The sequence below is a fragment of the Morus notabilis genome, unplaced genomic scaffold (genome assembly GCF_000414095.1).
Source record: "Morus notabilis unplaced genomic scaffold, ASM41409v2 Scaffold297, whole genome shotgun sequence".
Lineage (NCBI taxonomy): Eukaryota > Viridiplantae > Streptophyta > Magnoliopsida > Rosales > Moraceae > Morus > Morus notabilis.
This window is the reverse complement of record NW_010357726.1, coordinates 895,381-922,633: the sequence shown is the minus strand read 5'-3', so window position 1 is coordinate 922,633 and position 27,253 is coordinate 895,381. Positions and strand designations below refer to the sequence as shown.

Sequence of the window (27,253 nt, the reverse complement as noted above, 5' to 3'; positions counted from 1 at the left end):
CCAAGAACAGACTAAGAACCGACCACCAGACCAAGAACAGACCATTAACCGACGGAACAGACCAAGAACCGACCACCAGACCAAAAACAGACCAAGAACAGACCATTAACCGACGGAACAGACCAAGAACCGACCACCAGACCAAGAACTAACCACCATACCAAAAACAGACCAAAAACCGACCAAGCTAATAAATCATTACAAACATACATTTTTACATATTTTTTGATTTCTTACATATTGATAACCATTGTAATTTATAAAAGAGAAAAAAAAAATTGGTAAAAAATGAAAAAACCAATAACATACCAATAACATACCAATAACAAACCAAGAACAGACGAGTAACAAACTCTAATAAAACATTAAAAACATACATTTTTACATTTTTTTTTATTTTTTGGGTATTAATAACCATTGTAATTTATAAAAGAGAAAAAAAAATTGGTAAAAAATGAAAAAATCCTGAACAGACCAAGAACAAACTCTAATAAAACATTAAAAAAATACATTTTTACATTTTTTTTTATTTTTATGTATTAATAACCATTGTAATTTATAAAAGAGAAAAAAAATGGTAAAAAAAGAAAAAACCAAGAACAAGCAAAGATGTTCTTGGTCTGTTTTTTGTTTTTTCATTTTTTACCAATTTTTTTCTCTTTTATAAATTACAATGGTTATTAATATCCAAAAAATCAAAAAATATATCAATATGTATGTTTTTAATGTTTTATTAGAGTTTGTTATTGGTCGATTCTTGGTATGTTCTTGGTCTGGTCGGTCTGTTCTTAGTCTGGTGGTCGGTCTTGGTCTGTTGTTGGTCTGTTCTTGGTCTGGTGGTTGGTTCTTGGTCTGTTCTTGGTCTGGTGGTCAGTTCTTGGTATGTTATTGGTCTGTTCAGTCGGTTGGTGGTATGTTTTTGGTCTGTTCTGTTGGTTATTGGTCTATTCTTGGTCTGTTTTGGTATGTTCTTGGTTCTTCTATTTTTTACCAATTTTTTTCTCTTTTATAAATTAAATGTTTCTCCAATCTTCGAGACTGGTTCGAAGTTTTCCAAAAAAAAAAACATCATTGTCTAAAAATTTGGGCAGCATATCCCCAAAGGCAAAATAACCTGTTGAATATAATAAGTGTAAATACATTGCAACGCCAAAATTTTTTTTTCATGAGTACATCGGTGCGTTTTTACATTTCTTCTGATAGTGTCCATATTGCCCACACCTAGCACATCGGTTCTGCCTTCGTGTGAACTCACCTATGCTCGGAATGCGTTTTTACTTTGGCCTACCCTTTTTGGTACAACTCGTGGTGGAAGAAGGTGAACTTCCCTTACGTCATTCAGAATATCCCATTGTGAAGTATCTGGCACAGGATAGATTGTCTCAGCATTAGTATTTTGAGCATAAATCATAGAGAGATATTCATGCTTCTCTACAACATGATATTGCATGCTCGCATGGTATCTGCTCAAGGTCGAACAGACGACAAGTGCAACTCCTCGCTCCAATGTTGACAATTGCAGTGGTCTCTCCACCTATCACTTGGAACTCAACAGTATTAAGTCTTGTGGCCGTTAGAAATCCCGCTTTGTTGTGCCTCTCACAAATAGTTTTTTTCACACTTGGCGTTAATAATGTTTTAGTCTGCCTGTTATTAAACCACTCTGACATCTTCGCTTGTATAAAATTAAAGAGGGCAATGACAGGGTAATCACGAACATCTTTGAGCATTGCATTAACTGACTCAGACATGTTTGTGGTCATAATATTATATCGATTTCCTTTAAAATGAGCACGAGACCACATTTCAAAACGAACCTGCTCCTGTAGGTATCTGGCAATACTAGGATATCTTGTAGACAACTCATCAAACAAGACAGAAAACTCGTCAATGCGGTAGGTCTTAGCAGTTTTAAAAAACAATGACAGAACACTGCTACATCTGAAATTACTCTTGATGTTTTGCGACACATGCCATATGCAACAACCGTGATGTGCTAATGTATAACTGTAGACAATGCATTACTTATACTTTGATTCCTATCAGAAATAAAAACTAATTCCTCAGAATTAGTGATAATTTCCTTCAAGTTCGAGAAGAACCATGTCCAGGATGTATCATTCTCTGAGTCTGCAATGGCCCATGCGATAGGATAACAATGACGTTCACTATCATGTACAGTGGCAACTAACAACGTACCTCTGAATTTTCCCTTCAACTACGTTCCATCCTTTGTAATAACTGAAGTCCGTCCCAAATTCGTCACGGGCATATTTCTGAATTGATTTGGGAACCGGACCCTGTTTGACGCCTATAAATCAGTTTTTCATGCAACTTCCAATAACGGAGTACGTTGCTTACCTATGTTTCGCCGAATGCTTTTCTAACGAGTAAGAGTGAACACCATTATACTTGCAAATTATAAACATGTTCGATAGTCTCAGTTTGCAGGCTCGGATTCGCCACACACATTTCATATCCACACATTCTACTACAAGCACGTTCGAAACTCAAACTTCCCCTTTAAAGCTATTAAATGCAGCTTTTCCTTCAAATCATTCTTACTTATAAAGTACTGACCAACTTCTAAACTAGATCTGTCACTGAAGGTAGATCCATGAGATGATCCAAACTCAATCTGGTCGATACAAACTAAAGGAGCAGCAACTTCTACTTCATTTAAAATGCCAAGTGGTTGTGGCTCTAGCTGTGGCTGTGACTCTGGTTATGGTTGCGACTGTGGTGGAATATCATTATGAGTCAAAAACTCATCTGTAGCTACAATACCCATAAAATCACGATCAAAAAAATCATCATGCAAAGGATTTCTCTTAATTTTGACTCCATCAATATGTTCTTCTGGATTCATAAACTTCTCATCCACTATCACGTGTAGCGGTACCTCGTGGGCTATATCCATGAAGAATAACAAATCATCATTGTCTTTTATTACAACGGGCAACGATTTCTGTTTCAAATTCGGTACCCACAATAACTGCAAGGAATGTTTTTGTCCATCAATTCCACATTTTCTACAAATCTTATCAACGAAGGTTTCAAGAGTATCCTTCTCATCCATATATACGCCAATTAAATTACAATATGTATGCCACACCCAACAACTTTCATTCTCCTCTCATTATCCTCTAATGTCAAAAAAAAAAATCCTCCACTGAGGCATTATTTAGATTTTAGAACTGTAAAAATTTAATCAAGATAATAATATGTCATTAAACCAAACCAAATATCCCACGAACAGACTAAGAACAGATCATATAATAAGAACAGACCAAGAACATACCATATAATAAAAACATACCAAGAACCGACTGTGCAATAAGAACAGACTAAAATCCGACCGTGCAATAAGAACAGACTAAGAACCGACCGTACAATAAGAACAGACCAAGAACATACCACGAACCGACTAGGTAATAAGAATAGACCAAGAACAGACCACGAACCGACCATGTAATGAGAACAGACTAAGAACCGACCAAGAACAGACCACGAACTGACCATGTATAAGAACAGACCAAGAACCGACCATGTTATAAGAACATACCAATAACAGACCACGAACCGACCAAGAACAAACCTTTTTTTTCTAAACCTAGCAGATCTTCATCATATTAGACAATGTAAACTAGACTTTTACTATGTAAAATTACTATTTTAATGGATTTTTAACATTTTTAACTGCATTCTCATCTTAAAAACATATGAACAACAACGAAAAACACCATGAGAGATATAGAAAAAGAAAAACTTACTTAGTAGCTCTTCTTCAAACTTCATTTTGGACAAGAAAAAAATGCTGATTGGGCAAGATAATAATGTTAATGAGGTTGTGCGACGACGATGACTTGAGAAGAAGAGAGAAGAAATGGAAGGCGGCTGGAGAAGAAAATGGCGCGAAATGGAAGAGGATGGAGAGAAAGAAACCCCTAAAAGCATAATTGATGACGTGGAATAGCTCATGTGGAAGTTGGCCTATTTACCCAATTTATTTTTTTTGTGGTTTATTTACTTAAAAACACTTTTTACTTAGTCTATTTATACAAAGTGCCCTCGAGAAAAAGAGGAAAGCTTTTGACGTGTTTGGAATTATTTTTGTTTTTTTTTAACAAAGAAAAAATAAAAATAATTTTAAAATATAATTAAAGATAAAAAAAAGTAAAAAAAAAAATTTAGTTTAATATAAAATAGAAAAATAATAAAAAATTATTTTTTATTATTTTTTATTTTTTATTTTCATTTTTTTCATTAATAATTTTTTTATATTAAAAATAATCTCTTAATAAAATTATTAAATATATTTTTAAAAAAATTTATGTTTACGATTAAAAATATTTTTATTTTTATTTTTATATAAAAAAATAAAATAATTTTAAAACAAATTTAAAATGCACATTTTAATTTTAAAAAATAAAAACGAAAAAAAAGAAATTTTATGGTAGGTATTGTACTTATGCCCCGATACATACATTACAGAGTCACCTAATTTTAATAGTACGGTTAGAAACGATAAGGAAACACCAAATTAAAATAAGACCATTCACAATTGATTGTACTCTCTCTTTTTTTATATTAAAACAACTCTATATATTTTATAAAATATCAAATTTTTACCCAACTAAATCTTAGCCACTAATTTAATAAAACTTTTAATCCTGACCATTGATACTAAAACATGATCAAACCCCATCACTATTATCCTAACACTTTTAGGAGCTCCCCCATAATCGCCGAAGCCTCCATCAGCACAGTTTCTCACCAGCCGCCGCCAACGCTTTCTCCGAGCACCAACGACGGCGACGCCCGTCTCCACTCTCGGCCATTTTCTCATCTCGAACTCATTTCCTTCAAAACCGTCAACGGCATCCACAAACTCGCCTAGTTCGACACCGCGACTCCCTTCTCATCGCCCATCATCCACGGCTCCGTCAACATTGTCATCGCCTGCTGAATCTACTCTTCTGCCTAGGACCCTGCCTCGCTGATGTCTACGCCTCCCTGTGGATCACTCCTGATCCTTTCGCCTCCACTCGCCGACCCTCTCAGCCCCCCGGAAGTTAGAGTGGTAGATCGAGATACCCACAACCATTTGTGAACGCCGAACCCGCGTGGGTCTCTCCGGTGGGCCTTCGCCGGAATCTGAGTTTTGTATTGTGAAAGTAATTTGTGTTTGGAAATTAATCTGCGTATCCATGAAGATCAAATTTGTTTTTTTTTTATTTTGTGTAATTAGTTATGTGAAACTATTGAAACTGAAACTGTCTCGAGAGAAGAAAGAGAAAAAGAAATGAAAAATATGTGTTGTGTATTTCTTACTTGCTTTGTACAGTGAGTACTTCCTTTTATATAACTAGGAAGTGCATCAATAACAAGAATAACATTACAACAGAAAGTCTAACAACTTAAACAAAAACTGTTACAAGAAAATTTTCCAGCTCATCACAACTTGATTATCCTAAAACTCCCCCTCAAGATGGACTGTAAATGTCCTTGACAGCCATCTTGGCCAAGAGAGAGAAGAAAGATATAGCTGGTAAAGCTTTGGGAAAAAGATCTGCTAACTGATGCTGTGTCTGAATGGGCATAAGTTTGACAAACCCTACAGTAACTTGATCACGAACAAAATGACAATCAATCTCGATGTGTTTAGTATGTTCATGAAACGTAGGATTAGAAGCAATATGAATTACAGCCTGGTTGTCACAAAAGAGAAGAGCAGAGGATGAGAGAACAATAGAAAAATCTGTGAGCAACTGTTTTAACCACACTAACTCGCTTGTAGTGGCAGCCAAGGCTCGGTACTTAGCTTCAGCCGATGAACGAGAAATGGTTGGCTGCTTCTTTGTCTTCCAGGAGACTAAAGAATCCCCTAAGAACACACAAAATCTAGTGGTTGACTTGCGAGAGTCCGGGTAAGAACCCCAATCAGCATCAGAAAAAGCTTTAAGTTGCATAGGAGATGAAGAAGAAAAAAATAACCCCTGACCTGGATGAGCTTTCAGATAACGCATGAGATGATGAATAGCTTGTAAATGAGGAGACCGAGGCTGGGAAACAAACTGGCTCAAGCGATGAACAGCATAGGTGATGTCAGGGCTGGAGAGTGTGAGATAAAGTAGCCGACCTATGAGCCGACGATACTGAAAAGCATCAGTCAAGAGTTCTCCATCTATAGCCGAGAGCTTTACATGAGGATCCATAGGAACCGAAGTAAGTTTGGATGCCAGAAATCCAGTATCTTCAAGTAACTGTAAAGTGTATTGTCGTTGCGAAAGCACTATGCCTTTGGTTGAACGTGCAATTTCAAGGCCTAGGAAATACTTTAAATTTCCTAAGTCCTTGAGTTTGAATTGGCTATGGAGGAAAATTTTGAGAGAGTAGATAACTTCCATGGATGGCCCTGTGAGTATAATGTCATCCACATAAACTAGTAAAGCCATGAAGGAAGATCCAGATCCTTTTGTGAACAAGGAATAGTCAGACTTTGATTGAGCAAAACCAAAGTGTAGAAGTGCGGCAGAAAACTTGGAGAACCACTGGCGTGAAGCTTGTTTAAGTCCATAAATGGACTTGTATAATTTGCAAACAAGCTTCCTATCCGGCTCAAGGATCTCCCCCTTACTACGATATCCAAGTGGAAGATCCATGTAAACTTCCTCAAACAAATCCCCATTAAGGAATGCATTGTTGACATCTAATTGAACCATATGCCATGAAGAACTCGCAGCTAGAGCCAATAAGACTTTAACAGTCACCAATTTTGCTACCGGAGAAAATGTGTCCAGGAAATCCACACCCTCTTGTTGTGTATACCCCTTTGCAACCAATCTAGCTTTGTGACGTTTAATGGAACCATCAGATTTGTATTTGACCTTATAGATCCATTTACAACCGATGGAATGCTTCCCTGGAGGTAGAGGAACTACAGACCACCTCTTGTTAGCTTCCATGGCCTCTAATTCAGCTCGCATAGCTTTTCTCCACTTAGGGTATTTAACAGCTTGATGGTAGAATTGTGGCTCAAAAAGAGATGACACGGTCAAGGCAAAAGTTTGGTAAGAGGGTGAAAAAGAATTATAAGTGACATAATTGGATAAGGGATACTCACGGTGAGAATGAGAAGTGGCAGACAGATTGGTGAGTAAATGACAGTGATAGTCACGGAGATAAGATGGAGGTTTAATGGCTCGGGAAGATCGTCTAGGAGAAATCATTATTGAATCTTGAGGAGATGGAAGGTGTCCTGGTGAATGAGAGGTGAAATGTTCCAGCGAAGATGAAGGCTCAAGAATTGGTTTTGGAACAACCAAATCAGGGAATGGATCAATAGGAGGGTCCAGAGAATGCAATTGATGAAAGGGGAAAACATCTTCATGAAAAACAACATCTCTTGAAAAAAAAAAAAAAAACTTGTTTAGACTGAATATCTAGTAGCCTGTATCCTTTAATGCCTGTTGGATAGCCAATAAACACACATGGCCTAGCTCTAGGCTGAAACTTAGTGCGATGAGCCTTTAAAGTAGATGCAAAGACCAAGCAACCAAACACTCTAAAAAAAGAGTAATCAACTTGAGACTTGTATAAGGCTTCATAAGGGGTCTTATTTTGAAGCAACGGATAAGGTGTCCGATTGATTAAGTATGTGGCAGAGAGGACACATTCAGTCCAGTAAGTAAGGGGAAGACGAGACTGAAAAAACAAAGCTCGAGCAACATTGAGTAAGTGTTGATGCTTCCTTTCTACTACAGAATTCTGTTGAGGAGTGTCTATGCAGGAAAATTGATGCAAAACACCTTGTTCAGAAAAAAAAATCAGCTAACACTAATTCCTTAGCATTATCAGACCTGAACTGTTTTATTTTCTTATCAAACTGAGTCTCAATCATGTGAAAAAATCTGGGAATTACATGAGCCACATCAGATTTCTGTTTGAGTACATCAGATTTCTGTTTGAGTAAGAAAATCCAAGTGAATCTAGTACAATCATCAACTAAGGTAAGAAAAAATTGATGCCCTGAATGAGCAGTTACATGATACGGCCCCCAAATGTCACAGTGAATCAAATCAAAAGGCAACATAGACATGTTGTTATTTGAAACAAAAGATAAGCGTCTTTGCTTAGCTAAAGGACATATGTAGCATGGAGTGGAATTGTCCAGCTTGAAACATTTCAGCCTGTCTTTAAGCAACTCCAATCTTTTATGAGATAGGTGGCCAAGCCTATGATGCCATACACGGGTTGAAACTGAATTTACTGAGTAAGAGTTGGCTGGAATGGAATTTGAAGGTGAAATAGGCTACAAGGTGGTAGAATCAAGAATGTAAAGGTCTGTCATCCTTTTACCCCTACCAATCATCGTCTGACTGTTGGCATCCTGGACTAGGAAATGACCAGGAAAGAAAGTGACTGTAAGCTGAGAATTAGAAGTAAGGGCACTGACTGAAAGCAAATTAAACTTGAATTGGGGAACATATAAGACATCCCTGAGAATTAATCCTGAGTTGAACTTAATATCTCCACTGAAATGGACGCCAATACTCATATAATTCGGTAAGGTGACAGTAGAATTGGCTATAGGCCTTAGAGCCACAAAAGCATGTGTATCACAGCAAATATGCCTAGAGGCACCAGAATCTACAATCCAGTATCTTGAAGAAGAAAGAATAGGATTGAGAGAGATTGATAAGCAAGTACCTGCTAGATAAGATGAGTTGGCAGAATCCGGTTGATCCGCAAGAGTGGCAGAAATAGTTAAATGGCTCGAGAGCAAAGCCATCAGCTGCTGGCACTGATTACTGTTGAGATGGTTCAGAAAATCTCCAGCGTTTGCAGAGGCCTTGCTGGTTGTATCTGCTGTCCCAAGGTGCGTTGCAACCTGGTTGGCAGATGCTTGAGTAGGTTTCTGACGTTGTTTGAAGCTTGGAGGGTAGCCATGAATCTTATAACACTTCTCCATGGTATGGCCGTGGTAATTGCAATGGGTGCAAAAAGGCATGTCCCTCCTCTGATACTTCTGAGCTCCATTTGAGGACCCTGAAAAATCTTGGTTTCCTCCAAACCGCTTTTGGTTATCATTTTTAACAGCAAATGCCACATTATTTAGATTATTAGTGTTAGAAGTAGTGGAAATCTTCCTTTGGCGCTCTTCTTGGGAAATCAAGGAGAAAACTTTGTTGATGGGAGGTAATGGATCCAGCATCAGAATTTGACCTCGAACTTGGGAGAATGAATCACTCAATCCCATGAGAAAAGCCATGATGTATTCCGTCTGATAATAGGCATTGAGTTCTTTGACTCCACCACAAGTGCATTTTCCACAGGAACATTGGGGCCTAAAATTGCTTAATTCTTCCCATAAAGTTTTCAATTTTGTGAAATAAACACTGATAGAATTTTGTTCTTGACTATGATTGGTTAAATCACGTCGTAATTGAAAAATCCTCGGTCCATTACTTTGTTGGAACCGATCCTGGAGATCAATCCAGATTTCTCAAGCAGATTCAGAAAAAATAATGCTAGCACAAATATCTTTGGAAACTAAGTTCAGAATCTATGAGATTACAATGTTATTGTTCCTAATCCATGAATTTAGAAGGACTAGGTCATTACCTTCTGGTTTCTCGATAGATCCGTCAATGAATCCAAGCTTGTTCTTGACGGACAGCGCAATGATCATCGCTCTGTTCCAGGAGGCGTAGTTATCTCTGGTGAGTGGCTGTGAGACGAGGACCAGCCCAGGGCTATCAGAGTGATGCAAGAAATAAGGATTTGAAGGATCATCAATGGCCGATTTCCCTGACCTAGAAGTTTCCATGGAGGATTACCACGAGAAATTGCGAATCAGAGAAAAGAAATCACCACGAAAGACAACGAATCGGAGAATGCTAGGGCGAATCAGAGAAGAAAATCACCACGAGCAAGATCGAATCGGAAAATGTTCAGCGAAGCTTTTTTTTACTTCTGATACCATATTGAAATTGAAACTGTCTTGAGAGAAGAAAGAGAAAAAGAAATGAAAAATATGTATTGTGTATTTCTTACTTGCTTTGTACAGTGAGTACTTCCTTTTATATAACTAGGAAGTGCATCAATAACAAGAATAACATTACAACAGAAAGTCTAACAACTTAAACAAAAACTGTTACAAGAAAATGTTCCAGCTCATCACAACTTGATTATCCTAAAAGAAACTTCATCAGATCTACAAGGAGAAATTTTTGTGAATTGTTTGGATTTTTGTTTTCTTTTTTTTGCAAATTTTTTTAAAATTTTCTTTTTAATGTTCTGGAACCGACGCCGAGGTTAGTGGCTTAGCATCGCCGAGGGTGGGAGAAAATTCTACGATAAACACAATATTGCTGCGCGGAGGTATATGGTTGTGCCGTTTGTTAGGTGTAAGAATTAAGCCCGAACACGAAAAACCCGTCCGACCCGACTAAATAGGCTTTTTTTTCAGATTAAAATGGTCCCAACCCGCACTGTGCGGGTTGGGGGGCGGGTGGGGCAAGCTTGAACTCGCAATGCCCCGACCCGGCCGTTTTAAAGCATTAGCCCTAATTCTAAAATCTCTCGTCCTCACTCCTCAGTCCTCACCTCAGTCTCTCGTCTCTTCTCTAATTTGGTCCTTTGCAGCTATGATGTCCTCGCCTCTCACCTCCCTCCTCTCCTCTCGCCTCACGTACGCCTCGCCTCGCCTCCTCCTTCACCCTAAATCCCTCATCCCAAAATTACTCGCCGTTTCTCGCCATTCCTCGCCGTTCCTCGCTATTCCTCGCCGTTCCTCACACTTGCCGTTCCTCGTCGTTCATCGTAAGCCACTGTTCCTCTTCTTCATCCAGATTTTTTTGTTTTGTTTTTTGATTTATGATTTATCTCTTAATCAGAGCAAACCAAACAAAAATGGGTCTGTTTGTTTGATTTTGTTTTTGGTTGATTTTTGTTTTTCACTTGATGTCATTTTTGGTTCCAGTTGCCCTAGAGGTGGAGCTCACGGCGGCCCTTCTTTGATTCTTGCTTCTTCCAGCTTCATCAGGTAAGTTCCTTCTTGCTCCTATGTTTTTTTCTTCCAGTTGTAATTTCTGTGTTTTTTGTCTGATTTTTCCAAGGAAATAACATCAGTTGGAAACAAAATTTAACATTTGGGTTTTAGGTTTCTAATGTTATCTGATTTGCTTGTTATTTGCTTTTCGTTTTCTTTATATCTACAAGTTCAATTCTTAGTGTCATTTTGTTAATAATAATTTTGGTCCATTTATTCTATATACTTCTGAAAAAAAAAAGGTCAAAATTTTGAAGTGATTTGGTGGATTTTATGAGTTCCAATCGCCTTTGTGGATATTTGGTATTCCTGTTTGAATTCTTGTTTGGTATAACTATTGGAATAACTAGTTGGAAAAATGAAATCTACCTGGATTCTATGGCTTGTTGGATAAAGTATACAGCTTTAAGCATTTATGCCCATTCTCTTCTGGTCTTCCGTACTGTTTTCACTTCTGAATTTATCTTTAGGGACTACTTTGAGCCTCTTTTGTCACAAGGGAAGAAGACAGTTGGATTCTGCTTTCTGGCTTCCAAATAAACTTTTGAGCAGTTTATTTAGGTGTACATGGAACTTTTTTTTATAGGATCTTGTGAAGAAAATAAGATTTTTTTTTTAGCTCTAACAACCTCATAAAGCGAAAACTATTGACATCTCAACTTTCAAGTTTCCGTTTTGGTTTAGGATTACTTGACACTGCTCTCTAGATTTTTAACAACCACTTGATGGATTTAGAGTGTCTACAAGTTTTATTAGATTGTTAATATCTCTTTCTGCGTTTTTCATTTTGAGCTTGGAGTATATGCAACAGCAGGCATGGATGATTTGATGTAGGAATATTTTGCTTTAGTGGGGACAAGGGTGAATCTGTGGCTAATGAAAGTAGTGGGGAGGCGGCAACAACAAGTACAACGGAGGCAAAAATGGAAGTAGAAGGAAAATGGTGTTTGTGGAGCAAGTTTGTAAGGAAAATGAAGGAGACGAATGTGAATGAGTACAAAAATGATGTGGACAGATACTTGACAGACCCTATGGAGGATCCAACTCAGTCAAATTTTGATATTTTAGATTGATGGAAGAAAAATGCAACTAATTACAAGGTTCTCTCACTAGTTGCAAGAGACATTCTTACCATTCATGTTTCAACGGTAGCCTCAGAATCTGCTTTAGTACCGGAGGCCGCATCCTCGATCCCTTTAGGAGTTCATTGAGCCCTAAGATGGTGGAGGCATTGATTTGTACACAAAATTGGTTGCATAGTCGTGAGCACATCAACCAAATTGACGTTGAATAATTTAATGAATATGAAGATATTGAGTTAGGTAATCTTTTTACGTTTTACTTATTTTTTTTTTAATTTTATTTCATCTCCTTGTTGTTTATTTTGTTGTTCTAAACTTGATTCTAATGATTTTTTTTTTTTTGTTATGTTTTCTTCTCAAGATTTGTCAAATTCTGTTGCAACACATGAGGGGCAAGTTAGGACTAAAGGTGCTATTATTCTAGATTAAACAGTTTGGAGTGGACTAATTTGTCAAATTTTCTATTTTGCGACTATCTTTATATGGACTGTTTATTCTAGATTAAACTATTTATTTGATATGGACTATTTTGCTTCTCAAGATTTTATTTCATCTCCTTGTTGTTTATGCTTTTGGACTGTTAAAAGAGGTATGAAGTCATAGATTAAAATTAGTTTTCACCAACCCGAGTAACCCGACCCTACCCGAGGTCACCGAAAGGTTGCGGGTTTGTAGATTTAAGAAAGTGTCACGGCCCAAAGTTTTCTCAACCCGCACTGGTCGGGTAGGCTCAATTTTTCAGCTCAACCCGACCCTACCCAGCCGATTTACACCCCTAGTTGCTGGGTTCATGAGCATTTGGGGTGATATCTTATGCTTCTTGTTTGATTCAATCGAGAATTTAGGCTTGTTGATTTCGTGGATTTAAGTTTTCAATTCGAGTTGAGATGTGACATTTTTTGAGAATTTAAGTTAGATGTGACATTTTCTGAGAGCTTTTTACTGTAGAAATTTAAAACTAAAAATTTAAATCAGTGAAATAAACGAGGCCTTAGTGTTAAAAGGTGAATTTTGTGAAACTAATTTGTGTAATTAGTTTAGTGTTTGTTTGATTAGACAGTGAAATAAATTAAAAAAAATTAATTTTGTGATTACTTTTAAGGAGAGAGTGTTGAGAAATTTAACCAAGATCTAATTAGTTCTACAAGAAAGAAAGGATATAATTAAAATCTTGAGAAATTTAATCAAGATCTAATCAGTTCAACGAAAAATATAATCACGATCTTCAAGAAAGAGGTTTAAATTTGTGATTATAATTAAGGCAAATAGAAAAAATCCTTTGTTTTTCTTTTATTTATTTTTTTTAAAATAAAAATAATCAGGTGTAGCAAAGCTTACAATAAGCTCTCTAAAACTCCACTATGATTGAATATGGATTGCTAGATTGGAAAGTACATCCCCTAAAAACAAAAATTATAATATGTTGATGTCGAATAAATGACAATAACTTCATGAACGACACGAACCTTATCGTCGTTTGCAGATAAATTGAGTTTTTTTTTTTTTCAAAAAATATTTTCTTTTTTTAACAGTTTTCGTCGTTTCATGATCTATCATCATTTTAAAGTTTTGTTGTCAGAATGGCGTTGTAATTTTCTATAAGCGTCGGCACCTTCAGAAAATTACAACGCCATTATGACAACAAAACTTTAAAAGGATGACATATCATTAAACGACGAAAACTGTTGAAAAAAATATTTTTAGAAAAAAAAAAAACTAAATTTATCTGCAAACGACGATAAAATTTACCAACAATAGTAAGTTGAGGACTTGAGGAGAACGACATTAATAGGAAAACACGAGAAGAAAAGATAACATTAAAAAACAAACCAAAAAAAAATTATTCTTCAGTAAACGACAAGATAGATAAAACGACGACAAAGTTTAGAAAGCGCTATAAATAGGGAAACAGAAAAACGACAACGCCTCCAAAGGACATTCAAAACGACAGTGCCCCTCAAACAACGATAAAAGACCACATGTGAGAAAACGACAATACAAAATTCAAAGAATGACAACATATGAATAATATCTACAACGTCTCACGAATTTACTATTCTTTAAAAGCCATTTTTTCAATAATGTTAGAAAGGACAATATATCATGGAATCTTACATCAGCTTGAAAACGATAAACTCTTTCGAGAACTTGAAAACGACATCTTTTGCCTTTAGGCTCTCTTTTTCATTAGATCGTAAAATGTCCAGTGCTGATATATGAACTCTACACCGTTGCCCGTTGGGGATGATAAATTTTGTATTTAACAATTCATTATCCAAAACTACCTCTTGCACTTCCTCAGAATACAGATTGCCATCATTGTCCAAGTACTATAGAGGGTAAAAAAAATACAAACATGAAGAAGAAAACAATGATTTATACTCGAAGAACAGCATTTCTTTTTTACAATAGTGGCTTCAACACAGTGCTACGAACTCAAAAACGCCATCATGATAACAGATTTGCTCATCTTTCTTCTGCCTTGTTGATACAACAATCAGAAGCAACAACTTAACCGATTGCATTGGTCGATCTTCACAAACTAACAACCGCTGAATAATGAATTTTGTTTCAATTTTCATTGTTTGAAAAATCGGAATGAGCGATAGCCCTTTTCAAGCTTTGGATTGGCTTCTTGCTGCATTTCGCCTCGCGCAGCAACCCACGAAATATATCATCGACTGGCATTGCAAAACAAAAACTAACGAGGCTGAGGAAAGCTAGTAGAAATGAAGCAATGCAACACATTTACCATATATTTAAGGCCGATCTTGAATTACCACCTAAAGTTCCATTTTGTAGGCAACTATTTGGCAAGTCTTTACAAGATTTACTTATTTTTTTGGTGTTCAAGGTTATGGTGACAAATTGTTGAAGATGCCTTACCAAGACAAGAAAGAGAACAACATTAAAGATTGCAACGACTCTCCACTCGGTTTTCATGTATTGTGCAACTCCAGCCCTATTCAATTGGTTGAAGAAAAAAGAAAAAGTGTTGATAGAAACGAACAAGAAAAAAAAGGGGGGAAAAGCATATAATATGGGGTGGTGGATGTCTACTTGCAAGAATCACAATTGTAGCACTTGACTTGGCGCGAATTCTTGTAGAGTTTGCAGTCCTTGTTAGAACTAACTGGATGAAAGCTCAGGTCGTAGTATGAAGCGTTTACAGCAGGATAGCCACATCTATGCATAAAGTTCAATCCCGGGCCGGGAATAATAATGTCAGAAACTTGGAGTTTCACTCGTCTTAAATATCATCTAAAGCACACTGGCATAACACTTAAACAACTGTGAAATAATAATAATATAGGGAAAAAACACAAAACATGCACTTTTGCATTTCGCAGTTTCACTTATACTTTTGCATTCGATGAATCAAAGAACAGAAAACGTCAGGATTACTTACTCAGACGGTGGCCTGCAGCAACCAGCCTCAATTGGGGTCAGTTTTGCTGATTTGTATTGCTTAAGAGTCTGCAATGAACAACAAAGATGCCGTAAAAACAATGAAAAAGAACGCAAGCCAGGCTGAAATGGAAGATAGAATAGCAATTTTGACGAGAAAAAAACATAAACCTTATATTTTTTTGACAGGTTATTGCAGTCTGCGGATTTCACAAGACAACTCTTCAAGTGCTTCCAGTTATGTGTATTGTTCAGCTAAAACAGGATGACCGAAGAATCAATACCAAGCAAAATTATTGCATGGTAAAAGATAACCTTCCAACAACACCACACAGGGCTAGTAACAAAAAATCATTACCTGATTTAGAAACCACGAACTGTAATCTTTAAGTTGGTACTCCTTGTATCTGATCATGCAAAGACAGACATTAAAGCTCCCATCCCGCAAATATACACAAAATTTAGAGAAAAGAGATGACTCTTGTTTAGTAGTTTAAAGTGGCCAAAGGCCGACTATAAAATAGGCTTGAAGCATGATGCTTTATCTATGATAGATGATCTAAAGCTACTTAGTCTTTATCTTCTCTGCCTCATTTCTTCTGTTTACCTCATTTCTTCTGTTTACCGTATCATACATTGGTATTTGGTAAGAGACAAACAGCTTGAATTCTTACCTCAGACCATCTACGCTGTGACCGGAACCATTGTTTGTTACAATGAACCTACAAGTGAAATAGATATTTTTTGAGGCACTCCTTATGATACTCATAAAATAAGCACAATACAATCTCAATAACATTACATTGCAACCGATATTTCCCTGCTTACTATAACCTTAGTGAGAGCTAAATGCTATGGCCACTTTTTTGAGCCTTGCATATCGGTTTCAGCCATCATCTCAATTTTAAAAATCTGCTTTGCCTAAACTTCCACTCTAACCATATAGCTATACCTATAATACGTTATCTGTATAATATCCTCTGTGAGGCAGATGAGAAAGGTTTTCAAACCGAGAATTAAGAAAACCTCGATTTGAAGGTCCCGTTCATTTCACCGATTCGAGTTTAGAATTTGAGTTTTACTACAGTAAAAACTCTCAGAAACAGTCACATCTAACTTTTTTACTACAATAAAAAGCTCTCAGAAACAGTCACATCTAACTTTTTTACTACAATAAAAAGCTCTCAGAAACAGTCACATCTAACTTTTTTACTACAATAAAAAGCTTTCACATAAAGTCACATCTTAACTTGAATCAGCGAACTAAACAGGCCATTAGAATGTAGAAGGGAAATCAATGACTCTATTTGCTACAGTACACCATCAAATGGTCAAAAGTGAAGCAAAAACGTTATCAGCTTTTCAAATGACAAACCAGTTAAATACAGAGAGGTCAAGAAAGTGCAAGCATAGTTTAAAAAATATAAAGCATTAAGATTCCTCTCGTATTGCATATACTTACGCCAATACAGTGAATACCAGAATCGCCACCAATATGAAGCACAACAAGATCAGATACTGCGCGTGAAAAGTTAAGGAAGAAGTAAGAACACAACAATATGGATTAAAAACAAATAGAATCTTCATATCATGTAGCAAGGATACAATCCACAAGAGTATGGAGCTGTTCTTCCACGCGCCCAAGAAGCCGATTATAGATCTAAACACTCAAAAGAAACCACACACACGAATGTCGAATGAATAACAATGAAAGGAAAAAACTAAAGGCGAAAAAGAATACAACAACGTTGAGTTATGGAGGCAAGGCTTACATAAGAAAGATGACACCCCCAAGGCATATCACCGGAAGCGTGAGGGACCTCCGACAACCGTCGTGGTGAGTGCTCATCCACACCCCGAAAACCACGACACCAACTGCTAAAAGCTGTTCATTCAACGCATTTAAAGCAAGTAAGTTTTCCTTATTGTTGCTCGGATTTATATATTAAGAAATATGCGTTTGGTTGGTGTATTCATGCCATGATTTGAATCATAGTTCGCGGTTCGCTACAGTATTTTCTCTCAAAAAAATACACGTAAATCAAGTATGGTCCTGAATCTATGAACCAAACGTCCTAGTTTGGCAATATAATGTTTATTTCAACAGGTTTTCTGAAGATTGTTTTAAGCATCAAGCTAAAAGATGTTTAAAATCTGAAAACACTACAATACCAATTTTGCAAAATTGACAAAACGGCAGAGATTGCTAAAAGCTGCTCAGACAAGCATTTAATTTAAAGCAAGCAACAGAAAGAACATATACCAAATTTCTTTCCTTAGCCATTATAACTCCAATTTCCTAGCTCTAAAAATCGAGCTAAAAAAAATACAATCAAAATGTCAAGCAACAGATGAAGTAAACAAGAAGAGAGACATTATAAACGAGGCCCTTGTAAAAATAACTCAATAGGAAAGTTTTATTAGTAAAATAACTTTTTAAAAAATTTTATTTGTAAAATGACTGCGGACGACCAACAACGATTATTTAAAAAAAAAAAAAAAAAAAAACGATGGGGTGGTCGATCTTCATAAAAAATAAAGAAAATTATTTAATCAATTTCACTAGTCATTCTAGCATATTTCTCCGTTATAAACCAACTACAGAACCCAAAATACAAAATGAAGCAAAAAGAAAAGAAGCGTCTTTTGCAAAAATGTAAAACATGAACATATCCAAAAGAAACATCTTTAAGAAGAATGAACGAGCAAAAAAAAAAAAAAGAACACAAAGGATTTAAGTGAAAAAATATTTACCATGGTGAGAAAGTTGATCCATCTGATCACAAATGTGCTTGTTCCAACACCCATTTCTCTCTCTCTCTCTCTCTCTCTCTCTCTCAAACAAAGCAACAGAGAGAGAGAGGTTGTCAGAGTTTCTTGTGCACAAAAAGACTGTTTCTAGTTCAGTTTCTCCAAATTTGAAAAAAAAGTGAGTGGAGTTTCTTCCGAGGCAATTGTAACTTGTAAAGAAGGCACTAAACAGCTAGTACTTCAAGAAAGGAAAAATAATAAAAAAATAAAAATGATTAACACAAAAAAAAAAAAAGCCCCATTACTCATTAGTTCATTACTATTAAGGAAGAGAGAAGAAGGGTTGGGTTTGTTTTTTGTTTGTCTTGTCTGGGGATAGAGTTCGAGTGGTGAGGGCAGTTTGGTCAAATGGGAAAGTACGTGCACATGGTTCATCATGTTCCAGTCCACCACTGTAATCTAGCGGACACGACACGACAGCACAGATAACGGACACCCGGACTTAACGGCCTTAAAATAATAATACTAAATAGTACCCTTTTGATTTTCTCTTTTTTTTTTCCCCTCATTATAGTGATGCTTATTCCAAAAAAAATTTTAAAAACATATTATAGTATTACAAGAAATGTTATGGTCTTTTTTTAAGTCATTTTTTTAATCATTTTATATTTTTATTATTTCACATGTAAATTTTATTAATATATTATATTATTATTTAAATTAAAATTTAAACATTAAATATTAGATATCAAATAATAAATATAAAAAATAAAATATGAGTAAAAAAAATAACGCTCCCATTTTTCTAGTATTATAGCATTTCTCTTATATCACCCGTATCTTACTTTTTTGCATGTGCAATATTTAGGTCGTAATCCTGTATGGTTAAAACGACACTAACTTTGGAACTAACTGAAAGTTAGTTTAGTTCGTTAATTTAATTTTTTAATTTAAATTAATATGTAATTTTATGTAAAAAAATTTTATTGTAGTAAAAAATTTAGATATGATTATTTTTAAAAAAAATTTATTATAATAAAATTCAAATTCTAAACTCAAATCAATAAAATAAATAAAATTTAAAAGTATATAATGCGTCTAAAGTTGTAAAAGACAACATTACAACACTCTGTCAAGCGTATCTTTGTCGTCTCTCTCTCTCCCTTCTTCTTTTTTTTTTTTTCTTTTCTCTTTTCAGCTAATCATGTTTCTAAAGCAGGCTTGAAATGCTTTTAATGAAGATTTTCCCCCTTAGAAATGCTTTTAACGGAAAGTTCAACTTTTTTTTTAAGAATCTTTTGGTACGTTAATATATCAATAAGTTAAATTTTTTATCAATTAAATTTATGTAAAATTATATAAAAATTAAAAAATATACAAATTTAACCATTAAAAAACTTAACTAATAACTAAACGTACCGTAAAATCTCCCTCATAAATTCTTCATTAGCTGCTTCTTCATTTCGAAGATCAACTACAAAACTTCTTTGCGTCTTCTTATTATCAAATTTTTTTTTTTTTAATCTTCATCTAGTAGTAAATTTTGTCAAAAAGAAAAATTCCTACTAGTAGCAAATGGTTCAATCACGTTTTCATACTAATGAAGAAAAAGATTGTGTAATATGTGTATCAAATGGATACTAATATACGTTAGTATGATTTTCATCACAACGGTTAAAAGAATATACAGATTCTGTCTATACTCTATAGAATGAAATAATTGGAAAAAAATATATAAATGAAAATTGAAAATGAAACATTTCCCACTTTTGATATGATTTTCTTTCTTTTGTTTTTTCAGACTGTAATATATTCTGGAAAAGCCCATGGAATTAGACTAACTACTCCACTCTGTTGGTACATGTTAGAATTGTAGATTTCAACTCTTCTTTACCCAATGACGTTTGAACTATTACCTGCCCAAAATACAAGCTTTAGACATTAATTCCTTCATAAAGGGACATATAATGATGGGAGAAACAATAACAAGTTGAGTGGTTACAACAAGTGAAGAAAAGCCTTTTTTTGAGTGCTCAAAAAGAAATGAATTTAGTTGAGACATAAAATTTTCAGGTAAGGACTTGACTTATTTACCTCCTGTACTTTGTTTCCCGATCTTGCAAGTAACTTGTACTGGTTCTCAAACATGGATGCCATATAAACCTACAAGAAGAAGATAAATAATTTTGAATTTTTGGCACGGGTGTCTAGAAGCTGTTTTCGGCTTTTTGGGTCCAAAAAATGCTTCTCGATATATTTGGATGATCTCTCAGAAGAACTTTGACTCTCTAGATGAACTTTCAGTTGAAACCACAAAATATGACTAATCAAAAAAGCTATTCTGAAAAGAATTTAAAACTTTGTAACAGCATTTTAGTAAGACAATGTAAACTTCATTCTAATATTTTATCGCTTATTAGAAAGTTTAGAAATCATTAAGACGCATTAAGTTAATTTAAAAGCATGGTTCCAACCCTTGACTGATTAAAAGCAAAAACAAAAACTGTGTCAAACGGGCTTCCTACCCCGTTCTTCGCTAAATCAAAAGAAAGATCAATAAATAATAGGACTACTAAACATATTGCAATATTCTTTAGCCAAAGACCAGAGTATTAAAGCTTTGATTGATATCTGTGACAGAGCAAATACTTGATTATAAGAATCTCAAGTATTTATACCTGAAATGTCGGAGCTAAACCCGGGCTCATGAAAAAGCGGCCTTTCGATACAGACTCGATCCCTTCAATTTGTTCCAACTCTTTAATGAGAGATTCCACATCAGCCCACTGTCCAAATTTAAAGTCAAATAATTTGGACAAGATATGACAATCATGTACAGAACAAAAGTATAAAATTACTCATTCGACTCCTTTCCCAAGCGCATGTTCTTTATACTTTTGAATAGATGAATACATCGTAAAGGTTCCTACTTATTACTAAGGGAAAATGTAGAAACCTCAGTATCTGCTTCAGCCACTTTAAGTCTCCCATCTAAGGGATCATGATCACCCACCACAGATTCCAAGGCCTCTATCAATGGATCAGGCTGCCATAAGAAACAAATTGATCAAGAATTCATTTAACAAAAAGGGTTTCTATCAAAACCCCGATATCTGAAATAAAATAGCTATTGGATACCATAATCTCCTTTAGTGATAGAAATATGCGATCAAGTGCAAAATCCAGTTGGTGAACTTTTGCCTCCACGATCTGACACCAGAAAAATACTCGTAATGAATCACAAAGCGTAGAAAAAATTAGTTTTAGGAGAATGTATAATCTACTTGAGTGAAAAATCACCAATTCGATTATAGTTTGGTTTATAACCTGACCTGGCCAACTTTGAAATATGACGCGGGATCCAGTGTGGCATCCCAGGATACTTCTGTCTGATGTATTAATGCCGGTACTCCATCAACCTGCAACAGCGTAGTTAAGCAAAGTCAATTAAAAATATTGTCTTTTCGAAAGTAGGATCTCGTGTTGTGGCTCTGCATATTACACAACTCATCAGTTGCAAGGAAAACTTCCCAAGCAAAATGTCAACAAGAGTACAACTCATGAAAATCTCACTTACCTCCACAAAAATACCGAAATAAGTAATCTTCTTAATGCAGCACTTGACAACATCCCCAACTTGAAGTTTAGCCTGCCATAAGAGATGGAAATGGTCGTTATTGAAAATATGAGAAAAGCAGATGGTCCAAGTTAGAGACCAAAATAAGAACAAAATGGATACAGCCTCTCACCATAAGACTTCTCTTTTTCTCAATCAACTCCTCCTTTTCTTTTGGCTTTAGTGAGACTAAAAGCTTTCCAGATTTTCTGTTCGCTAACAGTACATTTACTTTGAGTTTCTGAAAAACATTAGTTTATCTATATCATTGAAAGAAGAAAGAAGAAATTAAAACAAAATTTCATTACCAAATCAAAACTCGCTTCTAGTATCAGATCAATGTTTGCAGACCTGGCCAACAAATGATGACAAGAACTTAATTTTCTCTTGTTCGTAAATCTTGAGAAGATCTTCCAGTTTCATATCTGGTGAAATTTCTCCTCCAACTTCTATATCAATTTTCGGATCTATGCTTGATCTAAGAAGAGAACTATTGGTTGCAGCCTCGTAATTCCCGATAATTCCTAAATTTTGCCTGTATAATGATGGGTCTAAACCCTTCCTTCTTAACCATGACTCAAAAGCCAAGAACTTCCACTTGGACGAAAGGTTTCTGTATGGAAGAAATCCAATTAAAGAACCAAAAGATACCTGCAAAACAAGGTAATTTAGTTCGTAACGTAAAAGGACTTTAACCAACAAGAAAAAAATGCATAAAAGAAAGTAGTTTATTAAAGCCTATTATATTGCTGTGCCGCGTATACTTACAACGAAACCTCTCGTGCTACAGCTTATAAGTTCCACCTCTCCTCTATCTCCTGTCTTTAGAAGGCCTTCTGCTCTAGTCCAATCAGCATCTTCAATTCCCTATTAATTTATAGGCATCAAGAATCAGTGCACAACAATAAAGACTCAAATCAAACACAAAAATAGACATAAAACCGCATAAACTGACCTCCACAGGTGATTTAACAAGAACATTCTCAGATCCAATAGGTTTCTTTGCACTTACAGGACTAACTGATGTCCCTTTCACAGATTGGTCTAATCTATAAGAAAACAAACTTGTCAGACAAAAAAAGGTAGAAGCAGATAATGGAAACACAGAAATGTTGGGCATAAGTCATGACTTTGTTCACCTTTTTGGTTTTCCCACTAGTGCAGCTTCCACGGACAAGTTGGCACTGGAAAAAACTGAACTTGTATGAGGAAGTCCCTTCTCTATCTTCTCCTCACCGGAACTTACAACACTTGGCTCATCTGGCTGTAATCCTTAAGAAATCCAAGCATAATATTAATTTCCAGCTTTATAAATTCTGCAACAATAAAGAGCTGTATTGACAAGACATTCATCCTTACGAGTAGGTTTCTCAGTAAATGAAATCTCCACTGATTCCTCATGATTGCTAGGTGTTACATTGGCACTTCCAGTCAACTCCGACAACCGTTTTGAGCCATTAGTTACGGTTGCAGAAACTAAATCAGACTCTACATAATCTACACTAGCAACCTGCTCTGCGGAACTTTCAATCTGTGTCTTGATATCAATTGCTTTGGGCTTGTTTAACAAAGTAACGTCACTCACATCATCCTTGCGCTCTTCTTTTGCATCACTACTTTCATTCACACTCATTGGTTCAGGTTTGCGCAACAATGTCATGTCACTAAATTCCTCCTTTGCTTGCCGGTTCCTCATTTTCAACGACAAATTTGGTCTAAGTCTCAACCTAGATGGTTTATCATCAACATCAGGCTCATTGACCATATTGGGCTTCCTCAAAATAACATTAGGAACACTATGTTTAATGCCTTCTGCAGCCTTCCCAACTGACCGACTCGGCTTTTTAATCTTAGATACAATTGGCTTATCATTATCATCAGATTTGAACTCAAATCCTTTCTTTGGAACAGGCCGAATCAAGTTCAGGCCATCCAATGAACTTGATGACTGCCCATCTTTAGCCCAATCAATAGGGACTCCTTTTACTTCATCCATTTTACCCTTGTTCTTGTAAAAACTCTTCTCTATGTCAATAAAAGTAGCATCAGGATTTGCTTTCCTACCCATTATCTGAAACACAAAACACAACATATAACTCATCGTGTGTCAACAATAAGACCAAAACTCACTCTAAAAGCGATCACTTCACCAAGAACACTACAGTAAAAATTCAAGTTTAGAATTCGAGTTTTGCTACAGTAAAAAGCTCTTAGAAACAGTCACATCTAATTGTTTTACTACAGTAAAAAGCTCTCACATAAAGTCACGCCTCAACTCGAATCAACGAACTACACAGATCCTATCACCATTTCCAAATTTAAGAACCATTTTCTGGTGATGGTTACAAAAGCTTAATGAGAGCCAAATATTATTCTATGTAAATACTAAATAATGGGTGTTCAATAACAAGAGTATAAGTACTCACTTTTTTAATGCATGGGCTGTTAATTCCGGGGATGGGACAATCATTCGCAAGTTTTCTTTACATTGACAGGGACTCCATTTCCAGTATTAAGAGAGAAGTTACAGGAAAACACAGAGTGTGCAATTTTCTCTTGTATTTATTTTTTCTTTTATTATAGTAAATTACTACAGCGGCAGAAAGTGAGCGTAACATCGCATTGTCCGTGGACCACAATAAATCTTGTGTGTTCTTGCTCGTTTGCTTTTTGATTGTTCGGTAATTAGGGCGTGTAATTCTTGACACGTGCCAATAAAGTTTGCAGCTACTAATCAAAATATAAATGTTGTAATATCTCTCTGATTCTCATTCAACCCTGGTGTGTTCACTTCACAATTATGATTTGGAAATGTCGTTAAGGTGATAGCAACGACTTTTTTACTATAAAAATTTCTCTCGCATAAAATTCACTTTCAAAACTCCAATTCTCAACTCAAGTTGTTGAGAAAAAAACATACTATTAATGTCTCCTAGAACCTAAATAGAACTTTTTCCAACGACGAGAGAGAGAGAGAAAGAGAGAGAGACCTTGGCAAGGGTGAGTTTTGGGTCCTCACCGAGCAAGCGTCCGAACTGGAGCTCCATTTGGTCCAAAGGGTCGAGCTTGGGCTCTTCTTTCGAAGCAAAAACTGCAAATCTTTTGGACCCTCGACAAAAATTTCTAGTCTTTATCACTCTTCTTCTCGTTTTGAACGAAAATGTGCAAATGGGTATCCGCCGAAACGTACAGAAAGAAGATGAGAAGACTGTACCGGCAGTGGCAACGGTGAGAGCAAGACCGTCCATTTTTCTCGGAGATGTAACAAGTTTTATGCTCATCAAACGGCCTTAAAAGCGCATTGGATTGGTGGGTTTAGCTTGCTTTTGTGAATTGGTGAGTTTTTGAGCAACGGTGAGAGCAAGACCGTCCATTTTCTCCGCGATGTAACAAGTTTTATGCTCATCAGACGGCCTTAAAAGCGCATTGGATTGGTGGGTTTAGCTTGCTTTTGTGAATTGGTGAGTTTTTGAGCTTGTCTCTCTGTGTTTGAGCTTCGACTTGGTCTGGGAATTTTGGGATAGGGGAGAGAGAGAGAAAAGTACCACTCTATTCACCACAGAGAGAATTCGACGTGGCGTTTCTTTGGTATTGTTTCAGCTGTGTGCGACCACTAGAGCCACAACTGTGTTCTTGATTTGGGTCCCAATCAACAAATGCCATTTCAGCTTTAGAAAAATTTTTATCTAAAATGATGAGATTCTCGTTTTTTTATCAAAGTTTTTTTTTTATTACAAAATAAGAGATAACGAGAGAAATAGTATAATTGGTAAATTGATTAATAAATTATAATTTATTTTTTAAATAATAAATTATAATCTAATTTGATCTTTTAAATTTTAAGTATTATTAAAAATTTAAAAATACTCTTAAATCTCATTTTTTATCTTACTCATCCCTTTTAAATATTATTTTTAAAAAATAGTAAATTATAACATATTTTTTTAAAATAGGTAGATTATAGTTAAGTCCACTATGGTCAGGATTGGCAACTGAATCTGACGACTGAAGACCGTTTTTTGGCAATCTGTGATCGTTTTTTAAAGACTGATGACCGTTTTTCGGTGGCTTTTTTTCGACTACCGTTTAACACTATATTTACTATTTAATACTATGTTTAACCGAAAAGCTGACCACCAACTCCGACGATTGTTTAACGTTGTATTTATAGATAAATATCGTATGTACCAATAAATATTATATTTACTAGAAAATATTATATTTACTCGTAAATATCATATTTACTCGAAAATCTAGCCATCGACTTCTGTGACCATTTAACACTGTATTTATCAGTAAATATCATATTTATCTGAAAATTCAGGCACTGATTCTAGCTACTGTTTAACATTGTATTTACTAGTAAATATCATATTTACCAATAAATACCGTATTTACGAGTAAATATCATAATTATCCAAAAATTCGACCACCAACTCCAGTGACCGTTTAACACTGTATTTACTAATAAATACCGTATTTACTAATAAATATCAAATTTATCTAAAAATCTCACCACTAACTCTAGTGACCATTAAACACTGTATTTATCAGTAAATACCATATTTATCGATAAATATAACAAATTTCAAATTTTAACTACTAAAGTATTTACATTTGAATATAGTATTTATCATATTCAAAATTATAATTACTAACGGCGTCAAAATCTCTAGCCAACTTGTTCGTGACAGATATCCACCGCGCCAGAAAGGTTCTACCTCGAGGAGATCTCGCCTATCGAGATCCATGCGCTTTAGATTGGGATCGCGAATGTACCTCATCGGATCTTGTTTCAGAAAGAGAGAGAGAGAATGAACCTCGCCGGAATCACAAAGGAACCTCGTCGGAATCGCAAAGCGGCCGTCGTCAGGTCATCACTGGATCTGATTTGAGAGAGAGAGAGAGAGAGAGAGAGAGAATAGAGAGAATCTGTAGAGAGAGACGGGAGAGAGAGAGAATCTGAAAAGAAAGAGAGAGAAAATGGGAAAGATACAATACAGAGTGTTTAGTATGACAATTCGTGTCATGATTCGAATCATTGTTCATGATTCGTTATAGTATTTTTTCTTATAAAAAATATGCATATCCGTACCTTCATGTGCAGTTCGAAGAATATCTCACGCTTCTTTAGCGGAATCACATGTGGAAATCAATTTGAATTGATTAACATCCACATCATTGAAAATGGCATTCAATGCTTTTGAATTACTGTTTGTTAACTTGTCCTCATCGTTAGACCATTCCTCTTCTGGCTTAGGGACGGTATTGCCTTTTATCATCTTTAGTTGTTAGATGAGTCCATCCGGTTAAGACAGATCGCCATGCCTTCTCATCAAT

The 27,253-nt window shown here is 35.6% G+C and overlaps 2 protein-coding genes across 2 annotated transcripts; both read right to left on the bottom strand.

Moving 5' to 3' along the window:
* Window positions 1–14,322: 14,322 nt before the first annotated feature.
* LOC112094552 (tetraspanin-10) lies at window positions 14,323–18,648 on the bottom strand. Its single transcript, XM_024175744.1, has 11 exons — window positions 18,301–18,648; window positions 17,319–17,431; window positions 17,152–17,206; window positions 17,009–17,064; window positions 16,221–16,268; window positions 15,905–15,953; window positions 15,718–15,801; window positions 15,548–15,615; window positions 15,199–15,324; window positions 15,025–15,100; window positions 14,323–14,819 (listed from the first exon to the last, which is right to left on the bottom strand). Exons 1-11 carry the CDS (start codon window positions 18,352–18,354, stop codon window positions 14,754–14,756), a joined length of 795 nt encoding a protein of 264 aa, XP_024031512.1. The 5' UTR covers window positions 18,355–18,648; the 3' UTR covers window positions 14,323–14,753.
* A 1,417-nt stretch (window positions 18,649–20,065) lies between these two features.
* Window positions 20,066–25,427, bottom strand: LOC21407060. The gene is made up of 14 exons (XM_024175718.1): window positions 24,904–25,427; window positions 23,273–23,984; window positions 23,053–23,185; window positions 22,869–22,962; window positions 22,682–22,780; window positions 22,265–22,564; window positions 22,047–22,154; window positions 21,875–21,946; window positions 21,630–21,716; window positions 21,436–21,507; window positions 21,254–21,343; window positions 20,976–21,083; window positions 20,392–20,460; window positions 20,066–20,213 (listed from the first exon to the last, which is right to left on the bottom strand). Exons 1-14 carry the CDS (start codon window positions 25,192–25,194, stop codon window positions 20,139–20,141), a joined length of 2,310 nt encoding a protein of 769 aa, XP_024031486.1. The 5' UTR covers window positions 25,195–25,427; the 3' UTR covers window positions 20,066–20,138.
* Between the last annotated feature and the right edge of the window lie 1,826 nt (window positions 25,428–27,253).

Bases quoted from the DNA above. Each gene is read 5' to 3' on its own strand.
- LOC112094552 (XM_024175744.1), bottom strand. From the start codon at position 18,354: ATGGGTGTTGGAACAAGCACATTTGTGATCAGATGGATCAACTTTCTC. The intron at 15,325-15,547 runs GTAAGTAATCCT...CTTTATGCATAG, and splicing joins TGCTGCAGGCCACCGTCTGA to ATGTGGCTATCCTGCTGTAA. The intron at 14,820-15,024 runs GTAAGGCATCTT...TTGCAATGCCAG, and splicing joins TTGTTCTCTTTCTTGTCTTG to TCGATGATATATTTCGTGGG.
- LOC21407060 (XM_024175718.1), bottom strand. From the start codon at position 25,194: ATGAGCATAAAACTTGTTACATCTCCGAGAAAAATGGACGGTCTTGCT. The intron at 22,963-23,052 runs GTGAACAAAGTC...GTTTTCTTATAG, and splicing joins CTAGTGGGAAAACCAAAAAG to ATTAGACCAATCTGTGAAAG. The intron at 22,781-22,868 runs GTCAGTTTATGC...ATAAATTAATAG, and splicing joins TTGTTAAATCACCTGTGGAG to GGAATTGAAGATGCTGATTG.